General features: G+C 40.2%; 1 protein-coding gene across 1 annotated transcript in view; it reads left to right on the top strand.

Annotated features, from left to right (window-relative positions):
* Positions 1 to 9,512: 9,512 nt before the first annotated feature.
* The window catches only part of LOC119420633 (protocadherin alpha-C2), a 31,245-nt gene continuing 23,854 nt past the window's right edge, over positions 9,513 to 16,903 (top strand). Inside the window, exons 1-2 of the mRNA XM_037688052.1 lie at positions 9,513 to 12,367; positions 15,005 to 15,063. Of these exons, the coding sequence (XP_037543980.1) occupies positions 9,824 to 12,367; positions 15,005 to 15,063 (2,603 nt within the window). The 5' untranslated portion in view covers positions 9,513 to 9,823. The remainder of the gene's footprint in view (positions 12,368 to 15,004; positions 15,064 to 16,903) is intronic.

Raw genomic sequence — 16,903 nt, 5'->3', positions numbered from 1 at the left:
CCACTCCCTACATAAGAAGATATATAAAACTATAAATCTTTTCAGTGCAGCACTCTCTCCTAATCAACTACCAAAAGCTCAGTGGTTTTGAAGCCCATTCCCCGTCCCCACATGACACTAGAACACTGTGTAGCATCTCATTAGCATGCATGGCTTTTTAGCAAAGGGAAACCTTTTAAGGTTCTCTGATACTATACTGTTTAAATATGCTAACCACAAAAAAATCACCAGTTTAGTCAAACATCTCTCTGCCTTCTCCGTTCTTGTTTTGTTGCACAAGAAGATCTGAGGATAACATGTGGTCAGATATCAGCTGAGTAACCCTATTACATTTGATCTTTGGCCAGAGCTGCGTTGCTTTTAGTCTCTGAACGTCTTCATAAATAATTTTACATTCCGCCTCCATCATGATAAATAACGCTTTTGTTTGCTTGAACTTGGACCAGCAAATTGCAGTGTATTGATCCGGTAAGTATTTTTCAATGCACACTCTTTGGTGTTCTAGTACTAAGTACTTAAGTACAGCAACCAAAGTGAAAATGGTCTAAGAAATAAGGTGCTTAGTCAAGTTTTGACCATATTAGGTGCATTTTCTTAATTTGATCCATATTTTATTCTATTATCTACATTACATCTTTAATTATACATTTATATTATTTTCAACCCTAAAACTTATTTTTTAAAGTAGCTCTGTAAGTAACTTATTCCCTGCTCCTGCAGATGACAGCAGTCAATTCTAGTGTCCTCTCTCTATGATTTTAGACATGTCATGAGTTTATTGTGTGAATGTTTATGAAACTTTGTCATCCAACAGTTTTTAATCTATTACAACGAATCATTTCAAGACAATCAGGCTATGACTTTTTGGTATTAATGCAGCTTTAGCTTTTTAGCCTTTTCCACCATTTTTTCCTCATAAAAAAAATGAATTGAGCTCATTTTACATCCTTCAAATCTTTAGATCTGTTTACAACCTTTTACTGCTCCTTTCACATTTTGTTCTGCTTCAGCTTCTTTCAGCTTCCTTGTACACATTTTTTAAAAATCAGCTATTTTCAGCCTATTTCGGCTGTTTTTCAGCTGTTTATGCTCCTTTCAGATTCTTTCTGCTAACTACAACATTTTTGTGCTTCACCGAACTTATTTCTGTTAACTTCAGCTTGTTATGCTCCTTTCAGTTTATTTCTGCAAGTTTCAACTTTTTTCTACTATTGCAGCTACTACATAGCTGTTTTATGCAAATTTAAGCTTTTTCATTTAATTCCACAATTTTTGCACTCTTTCAATCTTTTTTTCAGACGAATTCAGCAAAAATGTGCTTTCTGCTTTATTCTGGTGATTTAAGCTTCTTTCTGCCTTTTTAGCTATTTTCAGCTTTTTTTTTTCTAACTTCAGCTTTTGTAAGATACTTATTTTGCTCATTTCAGCTTTTTTCAGCCTAACTGGGCAAACATGTTCTTTCTGCTTTCTTCTGCTAATTTGCTTGTTCTATTTTTTCAGGTAGCATTTTAGAAAAAATTTAGCTAACTTCAGCTGTTTTCAGATAAATTCAATTTTTTTTTTTTTGGTACTTCCTGCTACTTTCAGCCTACTTTACCTCTTTATGCTAGTTTCAGCTTGTTATGCTCCTTCCAGCTTTTTCAGCTAATTTCAGCTTTTCTGCTATTTCAGCTATTAGTTAGCTGTTTTATGCTAATTTTAGCTTTTTCAACACATTTCAGCTCTTTCCACTTCCTTTTCTTAGGTTAAGCTTGATTCTGCCATTTCTGCTACTTTTTATGTTGTTGTTTTTTGCTCATTTTACCTTTTTAGCTGATTTCCTAATTGTTGTGTTTATTTCTGCTTATCTAAACTTAATTCAGCAAATATGTATTTGTTCTGCTTTATTCTGCTAATATAAGCTTGCTCTTTCATTTCAGTGACATTTCAGCATGTTTTTATGCTAATTTCAGCTGTTTTTCAGCAAGTTCTTTTACAATAAGCATGCACACTGCATTTTTGCAGGAAATGCATTTTCTCTGAGTTTTTATTTTGTTTTTTAATTAAAATCCTTAGCTTCTCCCCTTTGTATTTTGCTTAGATGTATTTGGATGTGTTAGAACAACTAGTGCACAAACCAGACAAGTCTACAGATTTATTTACTATTCTGAGTTGTGTGTCAACCTGCAACATTCTCCGTCAAAGTGTGGGAGAGCTTGACCTATTTATGTAATACCCTGGATGGAGCCCATAACCAATGAGGTCATCAGCCTTTTTCACCTCAGAGCTTCACTTCACACAACAGTTGAAAAGGATGAAAAATGAATAATTTTCCAGTAAGCATCAGTGTGGGTTGAGCAGCAGCCAGGAAGAAAACAGAAACGCCGTGCGTGTGAATTTTTGATGAGGATTTTCAAAAAGACAAAAGAGTCATTGCACTGCTGCAGAAAGTGATAAGAGCAGATTGTCACTCTGATTTATAGGGAGAAGCGTCATAAACTAGACAAATCTGTTGCTTCCTTTGTATAATTTATCATAATAAAAGTGTGGCTGGAAGAATTCTGCACCTGATATTTAAGAAAAAGATTGTTTGAGACTCGAGTAACGTGCAGGTTTTAAACCTTATTGACTGGCTGTGATGCTAAATGACTTTCTGATGGGTTGGAGTTAGGCGCAGTGAGATTTAAGCTTCTTTCTTGAGTGACGCCTGTGGCAGGTTATTTCTGTGCAAAGATGCCCTTGCTGTGGGGGGTTTCCCTGCACTAGTTCATGTTAGCTATTCTGAGCTGCCTTTGAGATCACTGCATGTACAGTAGTATAAATTTTGTCATAATTACTAGGTCATAATTGTGACTTCCTAAAAGTTAGAAAATATAAAATAGTCCTCCAGTCTGATGTGAAGCACTGTTGCAATGGTTTGTTACATTTGCAGCTAAAGATGGATGAACTGCCACAGATCTGGGGAGTGACTCTGTTCCATCCTGCTGTTAAATCACTTTTAGAAGTGATTTATTTATTTACTTATTAATTCATTGGTGGGGAGGCAGGCATTCTGTATAAAAGTTATGAATAGCTAACATCTTACCTGTTGTAGATAACTCTTTGTGTAGCCTCAGTTTAGTATGGTTTATTCAGACTTGACAGACTAGCTAACAAATAATCCTTGGTCTTTTGGACCTGCTTAGAATAACAGTTTGCTTTTTTTCCCCCCTCTTTCTGATAGGCTAAAGCAGTGGTTCTCAAAATGGAGTCCCCGGACCACTGGGGGTCTGTGATCTGGGGTCTGCAAAATAAAACTATATATATATTATTAATATTTTTTACAAGCATGTAATGTTTAACAACTCGTTAAAATACACCAAAATGCAGGAAAAAATTTCTGATAGAGGACCCCTAGACCCCCCACACCACACTGAACCGACTGCATTCCAGCATCAATCTGTGTATAAATTATATCCTGTGACTTGATATGACTGCTGCTGATATGATTCTGTTCAGTTTGATGTAGTTTTATGTTATAATCTGAAGAAGTGCTGATACATTCATTATGTTCATTATGTGAATAGGTAAAGTTTTAAAGTGATTTTTGATGCTGTACATTTTCTCGAAACTGTAATTTGTGGAAGTTGAAATGAAAAACTTTGTTAATCGTGTCTATCATAAAAAATACCCCATGTTTAAAAGTATAACAATTGTACAAACAGTATTAAAGAACAGGTCTTAAGTATTTATGTTACAGAATTGTTTTAAATAGACAAATTGAAGAAAATGATTTAATAAACATGAGAGTTATGAGTGGGTTCCTGAACCAAAAAAAGGACTAGTCTGAACAAAATCAAGAACAAAGTGGACTGCTGTCATCTTAAAACAACTAATCATTGATTTCCACCAGTTCTTTTTGTGTGACTGTAATTTTATAATGTTTTACACTGCTTTCAGTTTGAATTTAATTTAATTGTTGTTTATGTGTATTTTTAATGGTTTTGAAAGCCCAGAAAGAAGCATGATGATGTTGACTGCTGCTCTTCCTGTACATCCTGGAGCACTTCCAGCAGAGATAGCATCACATTTCTGCTGGACGCACAGCATAATGAAAAACTAAATGCAATACAAAAACTTGTGCCGTAGCATTTTTATAATATTTCATTTTCATTTTTTAGAATGGAGTTGTTTTAAAATGACAGCAATACACGTTGCTTTTGACTTTGCTTAGACTAGCTATTAGCCTATCAGGCCTAATAGCTTTTAGCTAATCTAAACAAGGCTAAGACCAACACTGACTGGTTCCAGCTGGAAACGACTCCATAGTCAAAAGTTTTAGAGCTGCTTGAAATGCTACAGCTGGCTGCTACTGTCACTGCTTGTGCTAGCAGATAACCACAATAGCATATCTAACTAACTGTGTAATGTGAAATTGGTGTAAAAGTTTATAAAATCGAGTTAATGAAGCACTGAAAACAAAGATGGGAGTTGTTGGATAAGGTCTACGTTTCTCTTCATGTACTCAGACTATACTGTAGCTATTAACCAGTCAGAATGAGACTGCTTTTCCAAACTCAGGTCATTTTTATCGACAGGTACAATTAGAATTTTTAATAAAACCCATTTCCGATGAATTGACCTATTCCTTTAAGAGCAACTTCAAATTATTTTTGGTTAAAAGGAGGAACTGGTGGTGCCATGCATGACTCCTACAGGCCTGTCACCACACTGGTGTATAAATAAAGCATGCCTTTGTGTGGGGACAGAACATCCGGTTTAGAATGCTGATCACAGCTCTTACGTTCTCCATGTTGCTGTTGCTATGGAGACACAAGCCTTATGCAACAAAAAGAAGATGGTTTCTAAAGCCAGACAGGTAAAGAATCAGAAGCTTATTTGAATGGAAGGCGATTAAAGCATTTTAGCCCTTTTGTCTATTGCACAACTTATAGACCAGTGTGTGTTTGTTCATGCTGGTTTATCAGTAGATCTGATGCGTAAATCACAGGATAGTGGCTGGATTTAACGCTCATGATGTTTTATTATTTTAAATCAAACATATCTACAAGTCCAATGGCAAACTTTCATTTTGCAACATCAAACGGCTAGATCAGACTAAACTGGTACAAGTGGTCACTGTCAGACCCATATTTAAACATTCTTCACTCTGTTGCCTCGTTGGCTGAAACCAGTCCAAGTCCATTTGTAAGAAAGAAACTCTGCTGTCAAAGGAAAAAGGCTGAACTGGTGATATCTCTACATGAAATGATAATGGTGGCTACAGCCGACTGAACTTAACAAATACTAAAAATGTCTAGAGCCCAGTCAATTGTTTCAGACTTTGAGCTAAGACTGGGTGTGGTTGTAACAGAGAGTCATTAACAAGATCATCTTCAAGTGATATATTGTGGGAGACTTTTGCTTGAAACTTTGTCATTCCAGTTTGGAGTCAACCCAGTTTGTCTGTTAGCAAAATATCTCATGAACTGATAGCAGGACTTTAATGAAACTCTCAGGAAGTAACAATTTAATGAACATCTGCAGCTGATTAACATTTGGAGGCAGCCTTATCGAAGATGGCCACTACATTTTATTGTCCCTTGCAAACACAGAATAGATATATCTTAGTCAGCTTTACAGATGTTGAGCTAAAGTTTCATGTGGTAGTGGCTGAGAATAATTCCTAACACATGCTTTGAGCACTGACTGAGATTTCACATTATTGTGTGACACTTGAGCATAACATTATTTAAACTGGATCAGCAAGGCTGTTTTACTGTTAATTGTCTACATATTGTGATGTTCATTTAAAACTTGGCATAAAAGGTGTTGGGCAAAATGTATCGTTTTAAGGAATGCTGAGAATTTAATTTTAATCTATGCTAAGAAGAAGATTTGAATTTACTCCATGTGTTTTACTCTCCCTCTAAGGAGTTACAGCATTTGACATTAACATATTTACACTAAGATTGTTTTGTTGGGGGACAAAATATTACTTCTGAATATTAATATAACTTATATTGATCCAGACAGCTTGCTCATAAAGGGGGTCATGCTGCCTGTCATGAAACGCGCTCATTCAGTGACGTGTTTGGCTTTAGGCTGTCTTGCCCTGCCAGATGTTGTGACCGACTTCGATTCAATGACTTGGACGGATTTCCCCAAACCTCTGCCTCCCGCTAAAATAACATTTTCCCTCTCCCAGTAAAACATTCCCACTGACTCCTGGTTTTGTGCTTCATAACAGCCCCTGTCACTTCAACTAAAAGCTTTCAGCGGTAACTCTGATTTATTTTGACACAAGGAGGCTTAAAAATCAAAATATGCACAAAAGAGTCATTGCTACTATCATGGCCATTTTGATTTAGTCCCATTTGCTGATTTTAAACTTGTATTGATTAAAAACATGTATTTATATGCACATTTAACTCCTTAAGTCTGTTGCACGTTGTTCTCATCGTCAACCTCAGACAAAACATAATGTGTAGTCACTTTATAAAGCAGAAGCACATTTTGTTAAATTGTGTGTTAAATCCATGGCTTTCCAAAGTTTTAGCAGATTTGTGTAACGGTAAATACTCAGTATTGAGTCCCCATCACTTTAATTTCAACCTCTGCTCTGACAACTCATTAGGATGTGGCTAGATTGTGGCAAATTGAACAATTATGTGCTGCTCTACTTTTAGTGCTTGTCAAACTGTTCTTTTTGTTTGTTTGTTTGTTTGTTTGTTTGTTTGTTTGCTATTTTCCGCTTCCCCGAGACACCTTCCTGTAACCTCACCATGTTCTAGATATCAGTGGTACAACCCCACAAAGGTCTTATCGCATGGGCCAATGATCACACCTAAGGCTCATGACCATCTCGGACCAGGCCAGGATCAAGGATTTCACGTCACCACAGTGCTGATGGCATGGTCACAGCCTGACATGACCCAGTGTGGACAGTGCATTTCCTGTCACACTGGATGAAGAACTGTTATAATGTAAGAATAATGACACCACGGTGGATTAGTGGTTAACACTGTTGCCCCACATCAAGACGGTCCTGGATTCAATCCCAGTTTGGATTTATGGATCATGGTTTTAGGGAATGTGGACTTTGTGTTGCTTTACTTTTCCTGATCTGAGTTTCTGTAGATTCTTTTTTTCAGTATGTTTTCCTAGAACTTTTATTGCAACCAGAGTCTTTTTAATGTGTAATCTGTCATTTGTATTTGTATTTTCTGTGTGTGATTTGACATTTTTGGGGCTATGATTGTTCCATAGTTTCTCCTCAGCTCCCTCCCAGTTGCCATTATAGCAGTTAGCAGCACCTCCCACTTTTCATTCCCGCATTTCCTTGTAAACACCATGTGGCAACTCGATTATAAGATCTGATTTTTGTCTGTGCAGCTTGTTGCTTCTGTACTACTGAGTAAAAATATGTTATTTATACAAAGATGGGGAGGATTGTTAAAGATTAGTGCACGTTTGAACACAAAAAGGCCCACATGGGTCAGTGGTTCATCACCTTGGACTGCTCCCAGCATGTGCAGGAGGTTTGAAGGGGATTAAATTAGAAAATGTCTCTCATTATCATTCCTCCTCCTGTTTTGTTTCTGCAGCTGCTGACTTCGATTCAAATATTGATAAATTACGATTGTCTCAGCAGTTTATTCTCATTTCAATACGCCGTGTCTAAAAATATATATAAATTGTTTTAGTCCCCAAAGATATAGTTAAAAGTCAAAACAGCAGTAAATAAATAGTGTAATCCCGTTTAGACTTCCTTGGCTTTTCGTTCATATATATTTTTTTTAACCAGCGGTTCAGTTGGTAGAGCTATTGCCTCTCAGTGAGAAGGTCGCTGGTTCAAATCCCAGTCGGGGGCCTTTCTTTTGCATGTTCTCTCCGTGTATGCTTGGGTTTTCTCCGGGTACTCCAGTTTCCTCCCACAGACCAAAAACATGCATGTTAGACTGATTGGTAACTCTAAATGGTCTCTAGGTGAGAGAGAGAGAGAGAGTGAATGGTTGTTAGTCTCGATGTGTCCCTGCGATGGACTGGAGACCTGTCCAGGGTGTCCCCCGCCTCTCCCACAGTGATTGCTGGACATCGGCACCAGTGACCCCCATGACCCCTGTGACCCAAAAAGGAAGAAGCTAAGATAATGGATGGATGGATGAGTGGATAATCCAAACGCAGCTCCTGACCAAGACTGTGCCTCCACTCCCATCCTCTCCGAATCAGTTCAGAAGAATAAAAATAGATGCACCTGCACATCATCAACTTCACCAGGTTTCTGGGGTACACAGCCGGGAATTTGCAGGATGTTACTCACAACCTCAGAAACAACAAAGACCACCTCTAAACCATTTATAGCTGGTGCCTTGTCTCTGAGATAAGAGTAATTAAGCCCAGGAAGTCACACAAGGACATGGAGAAGATGAAGTGAAGCTGTTGCGCCTGGAAACACTAAACCTGCATCATCAATTGAAATGAGTGGACTTGGAATGCCATTTATGTTTATTTCGGGGGAGCAGCATTCCAGTATGGATCTGCATATTTTGTCTACTGGTCTGTGGATTCTGTGTATGAGACAAACTGGGTTTGTGCTGCGGCTTCACAAAGCCTGTGCCTCAAAACGCTTATGTGACCTGACAGGCGGAGGTCCGCCGCTGACAGTGATCCATGCGGAGGGAAGGTTGCGGTTGTCACAGCGATGGATGCTGTCCGTCCGCAGCGCCTCGTCCCGCAAACGCTCGCCATGCGGTGCGGCTGCACGCGCCGCAGAATAGCTACCGGCAAAATAACCATCCCTGCGATACAAGCAAAGACAAAGGACGAAGAGACGACAAGCCCCCCCACGCCTGACACAACATGTGTCTGCAGCCATCCCACCCCCATTTTACCTAAAGCCGTCTGAAGCAAGCATCTTAACATGAGCAGCACGTTTTACACAAATATTTGGAGTTTAATTTTAGTCACGGTCTGCTTAGCTCATCTGAATAATGCGCAGGGAATGACCAGGTGGCTGCACAGGCGGGAGGAGGGGGGGGGGGGGATCATTCCTTTTTTTTTTACCCCTCTTTTTTATTTTTTCAAATACAGTTGTTGTTGTTTTGTTTATTTGTCTTGGGGTGTTGTTGCTCTCAAAACATCTTTCTGAGGAGAGAGATGGGTGTGGAGTGGAGCAGGGGTGGGGGGAGGACTTGTGTTGCGCCATCGCGGAGAAATATAAAGAGAGCCAGTCTGAGCGCGCGTCAGGGTGGGATGCACCATCAAGGAGACTATTTTCAGATAACAGCATCCGGTTTAGTTTTCAAAATAAAGTTGCATGCCCGTACCTTCTACTTAATGAGATAACTATGAAAATATTGACTTAGGAGGCAGTTTTTTTAATGAAATTATTGTTATAGCCTCAGTGGAAAAGCAGCAACCCTCATTCAGTGGGTTGTTGAATTAATTCCTGCATCCCCATGTTTGCATTTTACTGATTCAATTTACATTTAGTCTCAAAATGACAAAGTCTACACTTTATTTTGAAAAATGTGTTCTTAGTTTCCGGTTTTGTGCGTGTGTTTTCTCTCTAACTTGACATTCTAACAGCTCGAGCGGCAGAGGAAACACACCCGTCAGCACCGCGCGCAGAGACAGGAGAAGAGGGGGAAAAAAGGCGCATCACGGACAAAGAAAAACATGGGTGCTCTGGAGAGGATTGACTCCAGCCGGGTGACGCTATGGATGAGCTGCTCCTCCTTCATCCACCGGGAGACCAATTAGCCCACCTTGATGAGGTGCTGGGATGCGAGATACTGCAAGCTGAAAAAGGCGGAAGGAAGGCTGCGTTTAATCCGTCTGCAGATCCTCCTGTGAGCTTGCCATGGCTGTGACGGGGATGATATGCAACCGGACTGGGAGAAGTATTAATGTGCCTTTTTATTTTGTGCTGTTTTCCTTATTTTGTGGCCTTGCGTGTGGACAGTTGCGATATTCCATTACAGAGGAGCTGGAAAATGGGGCACTGGTCGGAGATCTGGCGCACGACCTGGGGCTGGATATTCGTAAGCTCGCCAGTCGAAGAATCAAGATAACCTCCTCCAGCAGCGGCAAGCGCTATGTGATTGTCAACCCCAAAAATGGGAAACTGCTCGTGAACGACAGGATCGACAGGGAGGCGCTGTGTGATCTCTCCATCACATGCCTTATTAACCTGGAGGTGCTCGTGGAAAACCCCACAGAGTTGCACCATGTCGAGGTAGAGATTGTGGACGCCAATGACAATGGGCCGCAGTTCCCTAGAGATGAGTACCAACTGGAAATCATAGAATCCGCCCTGCCGGGGTCCCGTTACCCCATTGAACACGCTCAAGACCCTGACGTCGGGTCCAACTCTGTCCGCATGTATCAGCTTAGCACAAACGAGAATTTTGCGCTCGTCTCCAACAAACCCTCCCTAAACACAAAGCACATCGAGCTGGTGCTCAAAAAGCCCCTGGATCGCGAGCAGACGCCTTACCACCAGTTAATTCTAAGTGCTGTGGATGGTGGGATACCAGAGAAAACAGGCACGGCCAAGATTAACATCCGGGTGCTGGACTCCAATGACAATGTCCCTCTGTTTGACAGCTCAGTATACAAGGTGAAGCTGTTGGAAAACTCTCCCAAAGACACCCTAGTGATTAAACTGAATGCTACAGACCTGGATGAGGGCACAAATGCAGAGGTTTATTATTCTTTCAGCAGCTACACTCCAGAGAGGGTCAGACAGATGTTTAGCATGGACACTAATACTGGAGAGATACGAGTGAGAAACAACGTTGACTATGAAGAGACCAACTCCTATGAGATGTACATTCAGGCTATGGATAAGGGCCCTGGAGCTGTGGCAGCTCATTGCAAAGTGGTGGTGGAGGTTGTGGATGTGAATGACAACGTCCCTCAGATTGTGCTGTCATCCTTGTCGAGCCCAGTGAGGGAGGACGCTCGTGCAGACACAGTTGTAGCCCTCATTAGTGTCACAGATCAAGATGCCGGCACCAACAAGCAGGTGAGCCTAGAGATCCCAGCAGGCCTTCCGTTCAAGATCAAGTCATTTAGAAATTACTACACCCTGGTTACCTCAGCCTTCCTGGACCGTGAGACCACTGATGCCTACAATGTCACTCTGAGTGCCACAGATGGAGGAAACCCTCCCTTATCTTCCCAAAAGACCATACAGGTGGACGTGGCTGACGTTAATGACAACCCGCCACGTTTTGAGCAGACCTCATATACAGTTTATGTGGCTGAAAACAATGCCCCCGGGGCCTCTTTGTGTACTGTGAAAGCTCAAGATGCAGACATTAAAGAGAATGCTCGCATCACCTACACAGTGCTCAATGACAACAACCATGGCATTCCTGTCACCTCGTATGTGTCTGTGAAGGCTGATACAGGCGAGGCTTACGCCCTGCGAGCCTTTGACTATGAGTCACTGAGAGAGTTTCATTTCCAGGTCAAAGCCCAGGATGGGGGCATTCCTCCACTCAGCCGAGTCGCCACAGTTTACATCTACATCATGGATCAGAATGACCACGCTCCGCTGATAGTAAGCCCTGCTGGCAATGGAACCCGCTCATTGGAGACAGTCCAAAAGAACGCTGACCCTGGTGCCTTGGTGACCAAAGTGGTGGCATATGATGCTGATGCGGGTCCAAACGCCTGGATGGTTTACATGCTGGAGACTGCCACAGACTTAGATTTGTTTAAAGTGCACGAGCACACCGGAGAGATCCGGACCACGCGTAGGATCCTGGAGGACAATTCCACCTCTTTTGCTCTAACTGTTGTTGTGAAGGATCATGGCCAGCCAGCCCTAACCTCCACTGCCACCATCAATGTGGCCGTCATGGAAGTGCCACCCAAAGTGGCTCCTGATACCAAGAAGGTCTCGCGGCCCCACAACACACTGTTTTTCTCCAACGTCACCCTATATTTGATTGTGGCCTTGAGCGCTACAACATTTGTCTTCCTGGTCACTGTGGTGGTGCTGGCCATCGTTCGTTGCCATGCCTACTGCTCCCAGCCCGGCTCATGCTGCGGGTCTCAGAAACCCCCTCCAGATGGTGGGAGCAGCAGTGTGAATGCTGGCGGGGGAGGTGGCGGAGGGGCCGCAGGACAGCCTAATAACAATGTGGTGCTTCGGAGAGACCTCAAAGTGGAACCTCACTATATTGAAGTGCGTGGGAACGGCTCCTTAACAAAGACATACTGCTACAAAACCTGCCTGACCGCCACCTCTGGCAGTGATACCTTCATGTTCTACAACACAGGGCGGCCCATCAGCGGCACCTGGGGTAGCGGTGCTGACCGCTTCTTCACCAGTGGAAGTGGATTTGTGCGCAGACTGAGCATGCCCGATGCCTCACTCCAAATCTGCCCAGAGGTGTGTCATTTAATTTTTATGATTACTTTTACCTGCATAACTGAAAGACCATAAATCATATATGTTTTATATCAAGCTTTGCATTGAGTCTCCATGTACTTGCAAACAATAATGCACATTCACATTAAGCTTTTCTCTGTGTTTTGGGTGTTGCTGCTCTTTAATGAATCCACATTCTGGCCTGTAGAGTTTTCACTGCAGGGATGAGATATGTCAGTGAGTCAAGTTTGATCTATTTCTTTGTTTGAAGGGAATCTTTGCAGCATTTACTCTCTTCACTTGTGCTGTCACGCAGCCCTGCCAAACTCAGCACTTGGACTGAATTAGTGTCAGTCCTGAAGCTTTTCAAGAGACCTGCGTTTCTTCTGATGATTCAGAGATTCGTGTTTTGGTTTGAGGTTGTCATCACCTCTGCACCACAACATTATAATAATTAAAATGTTTTTAAAAAATCATGTTTTGTCTCTGCTAAAGGATTAAACAGCTCTGTGCTCGAGAACCTTTAAGTGAGTTAAATTTGGCAGTTCCAAGAAGCAAGTCTGATTTTGCATCTTGTGCGTTTCACTAGGTATTCTTAACAAACATGTATTATGTGCATGTGACCTTAAGTGTTGCTTCACACAAAGATTGGCGTGGTGCATTTTATTTCTATGTTTTATGAATGCCAGGAGTGTAAAACAACCAGTTTTTTTCCCCTTGCTACATTTTCACTGATGATCAAGTTGTTTTCTTCTAAAGATATCCATAAATTGCTGTGATGTAGTTAACATGTTTGCATTGTGCAGTCATTTTTATGCCTATTAGTGATGCAGAACTATGTTGGGCTGCTTCTTTTCTTTTTTTTTTTTCTATTTTATGATTAAATTGCTATATTTATAATGGGTCAGGCATATTTATTTTAATTATTAATGAATAACATAATGCTATGGCAATGTTTCCCATAACTAGAAAGCACAATTAAAGGGACCAATTAGATGTTTTGAATTGGGGTTTCATAGAAAGCACCTGCTTACCTGAATGTTCTCAGTTTTAAGAAATAGCGTTTAAATCTAAAAAGTCTGACTAGGGTCTATACTAAAGACGTATTCTTATTGAGAATGCTACTTTCTTTACCTTTACATTTTTGGCAGTTTCCCACTTCATAGAAATAACATGATAATCCAGCTGGGAGTGTTACAGCCATCTGTAGCTGACAGTTGCTCCTTCAACTTTGTTTATTGCAGTTTCAGCAAATTGTGGAGTCATCAGCATTACTTTTTTGTGGGCTTGGCCGCTATTTCCTCTTGTATATCCTAGAAGATTGTGAAAATGAAATTGTGATGACTGGTTTATGCAATAGTCACTGTATGAATCACTAGCAATTTTGTTTTAGATCGGAGTTGTTTTGCCTGGTTAGCTCACCAGTGTGGCCAGGCATTAACTCCATATCTCCTAAATTAAGTTGTTTTAAGAGTTACTTACAACAGGGAAGATAAGAATTGTTCATAAGCTCATCAGCGTGTTTGTTTGTTGCAGAACCTTACTTCAGAATATTTATACTATCCACTTAATCAAGCTTTTTGACTGTTAAAAACAGCCAGTAGTCCTGTATATTTATAATAAGTATAAATCATCCTCTCAAGACTGTGTAGCTGTGTAAATTAGATTAGCCTCCATCTTTGTTCCTCAGCCACACAGATTAGATTTACTCAGAAAACTGGTTGGAGCAGCTGAAAACACTCCCCTCTGAATTTAGCTGAACATTCTTTATTATCTGTATGTGGGACGCTTTCAAGTGGGAGCAGGTGTTTCTCCTCTTTTTTTTTTTTTACTTTTATGACTAAATCTCAAAAACAAAACAATGTTCACAATAATCTCATGCTGTGTAGTCATATTTAGAAAACTGTAGCAAATATTCAAAGTCCCTAAATATAATATTATCAGCAATGGCTAAATTATCAAGAGTTCTGACAGCTTTGACCATGTCTACCAACTTAACTAACATGTTTCCATGTTTTCAGAACCATTAAGAATATGCCTATAATGCATGTTAGAGATGTAGGATGCTGTTGCCATGGTGACGGTAGTGATGCCTGCTGAATTTTAAAAGCAGCTTCTTCTTTTTTTTTTTTTTTTTTTTCAAGAGTAGTCTACTGGGAACTGCAAGCAATCAGACCAGTTTCATTAAGAGCAGCCAGATATACTCTGGTTACACATCAACCCCCCCCCCCCCCCCCCCCCCCCCCCCCCCACCCACCAGCCTGATCAAACACAGCAGGATCCAGGGAACAGAGCATAACTCCCCCCAGCTTTCAGATTTTTACTGGCATTGAGTGGGAGACATTGGAAAAGCTGTCAGTTTGGCTTTCAGTGACTTATCCTTTATATTTAGAATGAATGTGTGCAGATATCAATATGCATGCATGTTTGTGTGTGTCGGTGTGTGCGAGTCTGAAATGTGTGACACAACTGCAGTGTTCCTCTCACGTCCTGAACTGGGATGTGCATCCTGAATAATTGATGAGACCATGGCCTAGCCTGGCTATAAGCACAGTATGAGATCAAATAAACTCGTTTTCTTTCCCTTTCCCCCTCCTCTGTGTGTCTCTTCATATTTCTCTTACCTCTCCTCTTCCTCATACTCTATCTCTCTCATAGCCAAAAGCCCCGAATGCTGACTGGCGATATTCTGCGTCTTTGAGGGCAGGAGTGCAAGGGTAAGCAGTTTCCATCTTTAACACTTCTGCAGCTTTTTATTTATTTATTTATTTTAACACATGTCTAAGAACAAAAAAAAATGGCAAAGCGCCTTCTTTTAAACTTGTGAATTTAGTCTAAATTCAGACTTTGTTCTTACACAAAGTTAGTATTTTAGGTAAATCAATGTATTTTTATTAGTTATGTTTTCATAAAATACTCTAAGCAATAGATTAACAGCAATAAATCCCTTTACTTAACAATTACAAAAATGTTCACACAAATTTGACATATTTACAATCTAATACCATTAAATTGAAAATAAAAAAACATCAAATTCTCAGCATCTACTGACATCAGCTGCTACCAAAAAGTAAAAGGTGGTTGAAAATGTTTCTGCCTGTTTGTGTCAATATGTTAACAAAATATTTCATGAACTCAGATTTGAATGAAAATTTAATGTACATCTACAAATGATTCACTTTTGAAATTACCCCAATTCAAGATGGCCACCACGGCTAAATCATCCTAGCACACACAAAAATGGCTATAACTGAGAAAATTGTAGAGATGAGCTAAAGTTCGGTGTGGCAGTCACTGAGGGTCGTCCTACAACAAATTTCAAATGAGAATAGAATAAGAATGATTAAAACTACCAGAGTCAACTTTGTCTTTCTGTAAGCAAAATATTTAATGTGCCACTTGACTGATTACATTAAAACTTTTAGAACAGAACACTGCATGTACATCTACAGTACAACTAAGCTTTTAGAGTCTGTCAAATTCAAGATGTCTGCCTCAGCCAAATTATCTTAATAACACAGCTATAATGCAGTTTAATCTACAGACATGTGGTGGTGTGATACCAGCTGAAAGTAATTCCTAAAACATACTCCAAGCACTAAATATTGTGCAAGATATTTGCCTAAAATTTTAGCACTGATCCTTTTAGTCTGTTAGCGAAATATCTCACCAATGATTTAATACATTTTCAGGAGTAAATCTACAACTGATTAACTTTTGGAGTCAATCCAATTCAAGATGGCCACCGCAGCTAATCGTTATTAAATAATACTGATATGGCAATACATTATTTGTTTTTCAGATAGGTTAAGTTCGTTGTGGTAATAACTGAGAGTCAGTAACAATATAAACTCAAAGTATGAGATTTTTCCAAATTACAAGATCAATAATACTTTTCACGTTTGACTACAATAGCCATCATTTCTCATCGCAGGATCATTTTGGTTTCCCGTATTTTTCACCCAATAAGTCCCAGTTTTTTGCATAATTTGCATGCCCTGCAACTTATACGCCGATGCGACGTATTTATGGATTTTTTCCCCCCGTATTTATAAACCAATTTTTGGCTGAGATTTGACAGTTTTCATTTATTCTGACTGAAAATATTGAACACTACCATTTTCAGATGCTAGATGGCAGTCGAGCAGTATGGCATTGCGTTGAATCATGTAATAGGTAAAAGTGGCTATTAATGACACAATTGGCTTGCCATACCCTGCCACTGTCGTCTGCATGGAGCAACCGTCAAATCAGCTGCATTTCGCTGCGCCGCCCTGGCAAAATGCAGCTGATTTAACCATTGAAGTGCATTTATTAAGTAAAAGTTCAACTGAGACACACCTTTACTATAAAGTCGAGCTAACAAAAAATTGTTTTTAGGTGGTTATCTTGTCAAATTTCAATGAAATGCACAGTGGATTGTCCCTCTGCGCGTTCATGTTTCCTCGTATCGGCTTTTAAAATGCAGCTGGTTTGACTGTCAAAGTGCATTTATTAAGGAAACGTTTAACTGAGACACACCTGTGCTATAATTTTGAGTAAACAAATAATTGTTTT

The sequence above is a fragment of the Nematolebias whitei genome, chromosome 14 (assembly GCF_014905685.2).
Source record: "Nematolebias whitei isolate Nwh7 chromosome 14, NemWhi1, whole genome shotgun sequence".
NCBI lineage: Eukaryota > Metazoa > Chordata > Actinopteri > Cyprinodontiformes > Rivulidae > Nematolebias > Nematolebias whitei.
This window is presented reverse-complemented; position numbering and strand designations above follow the sequence as displayed.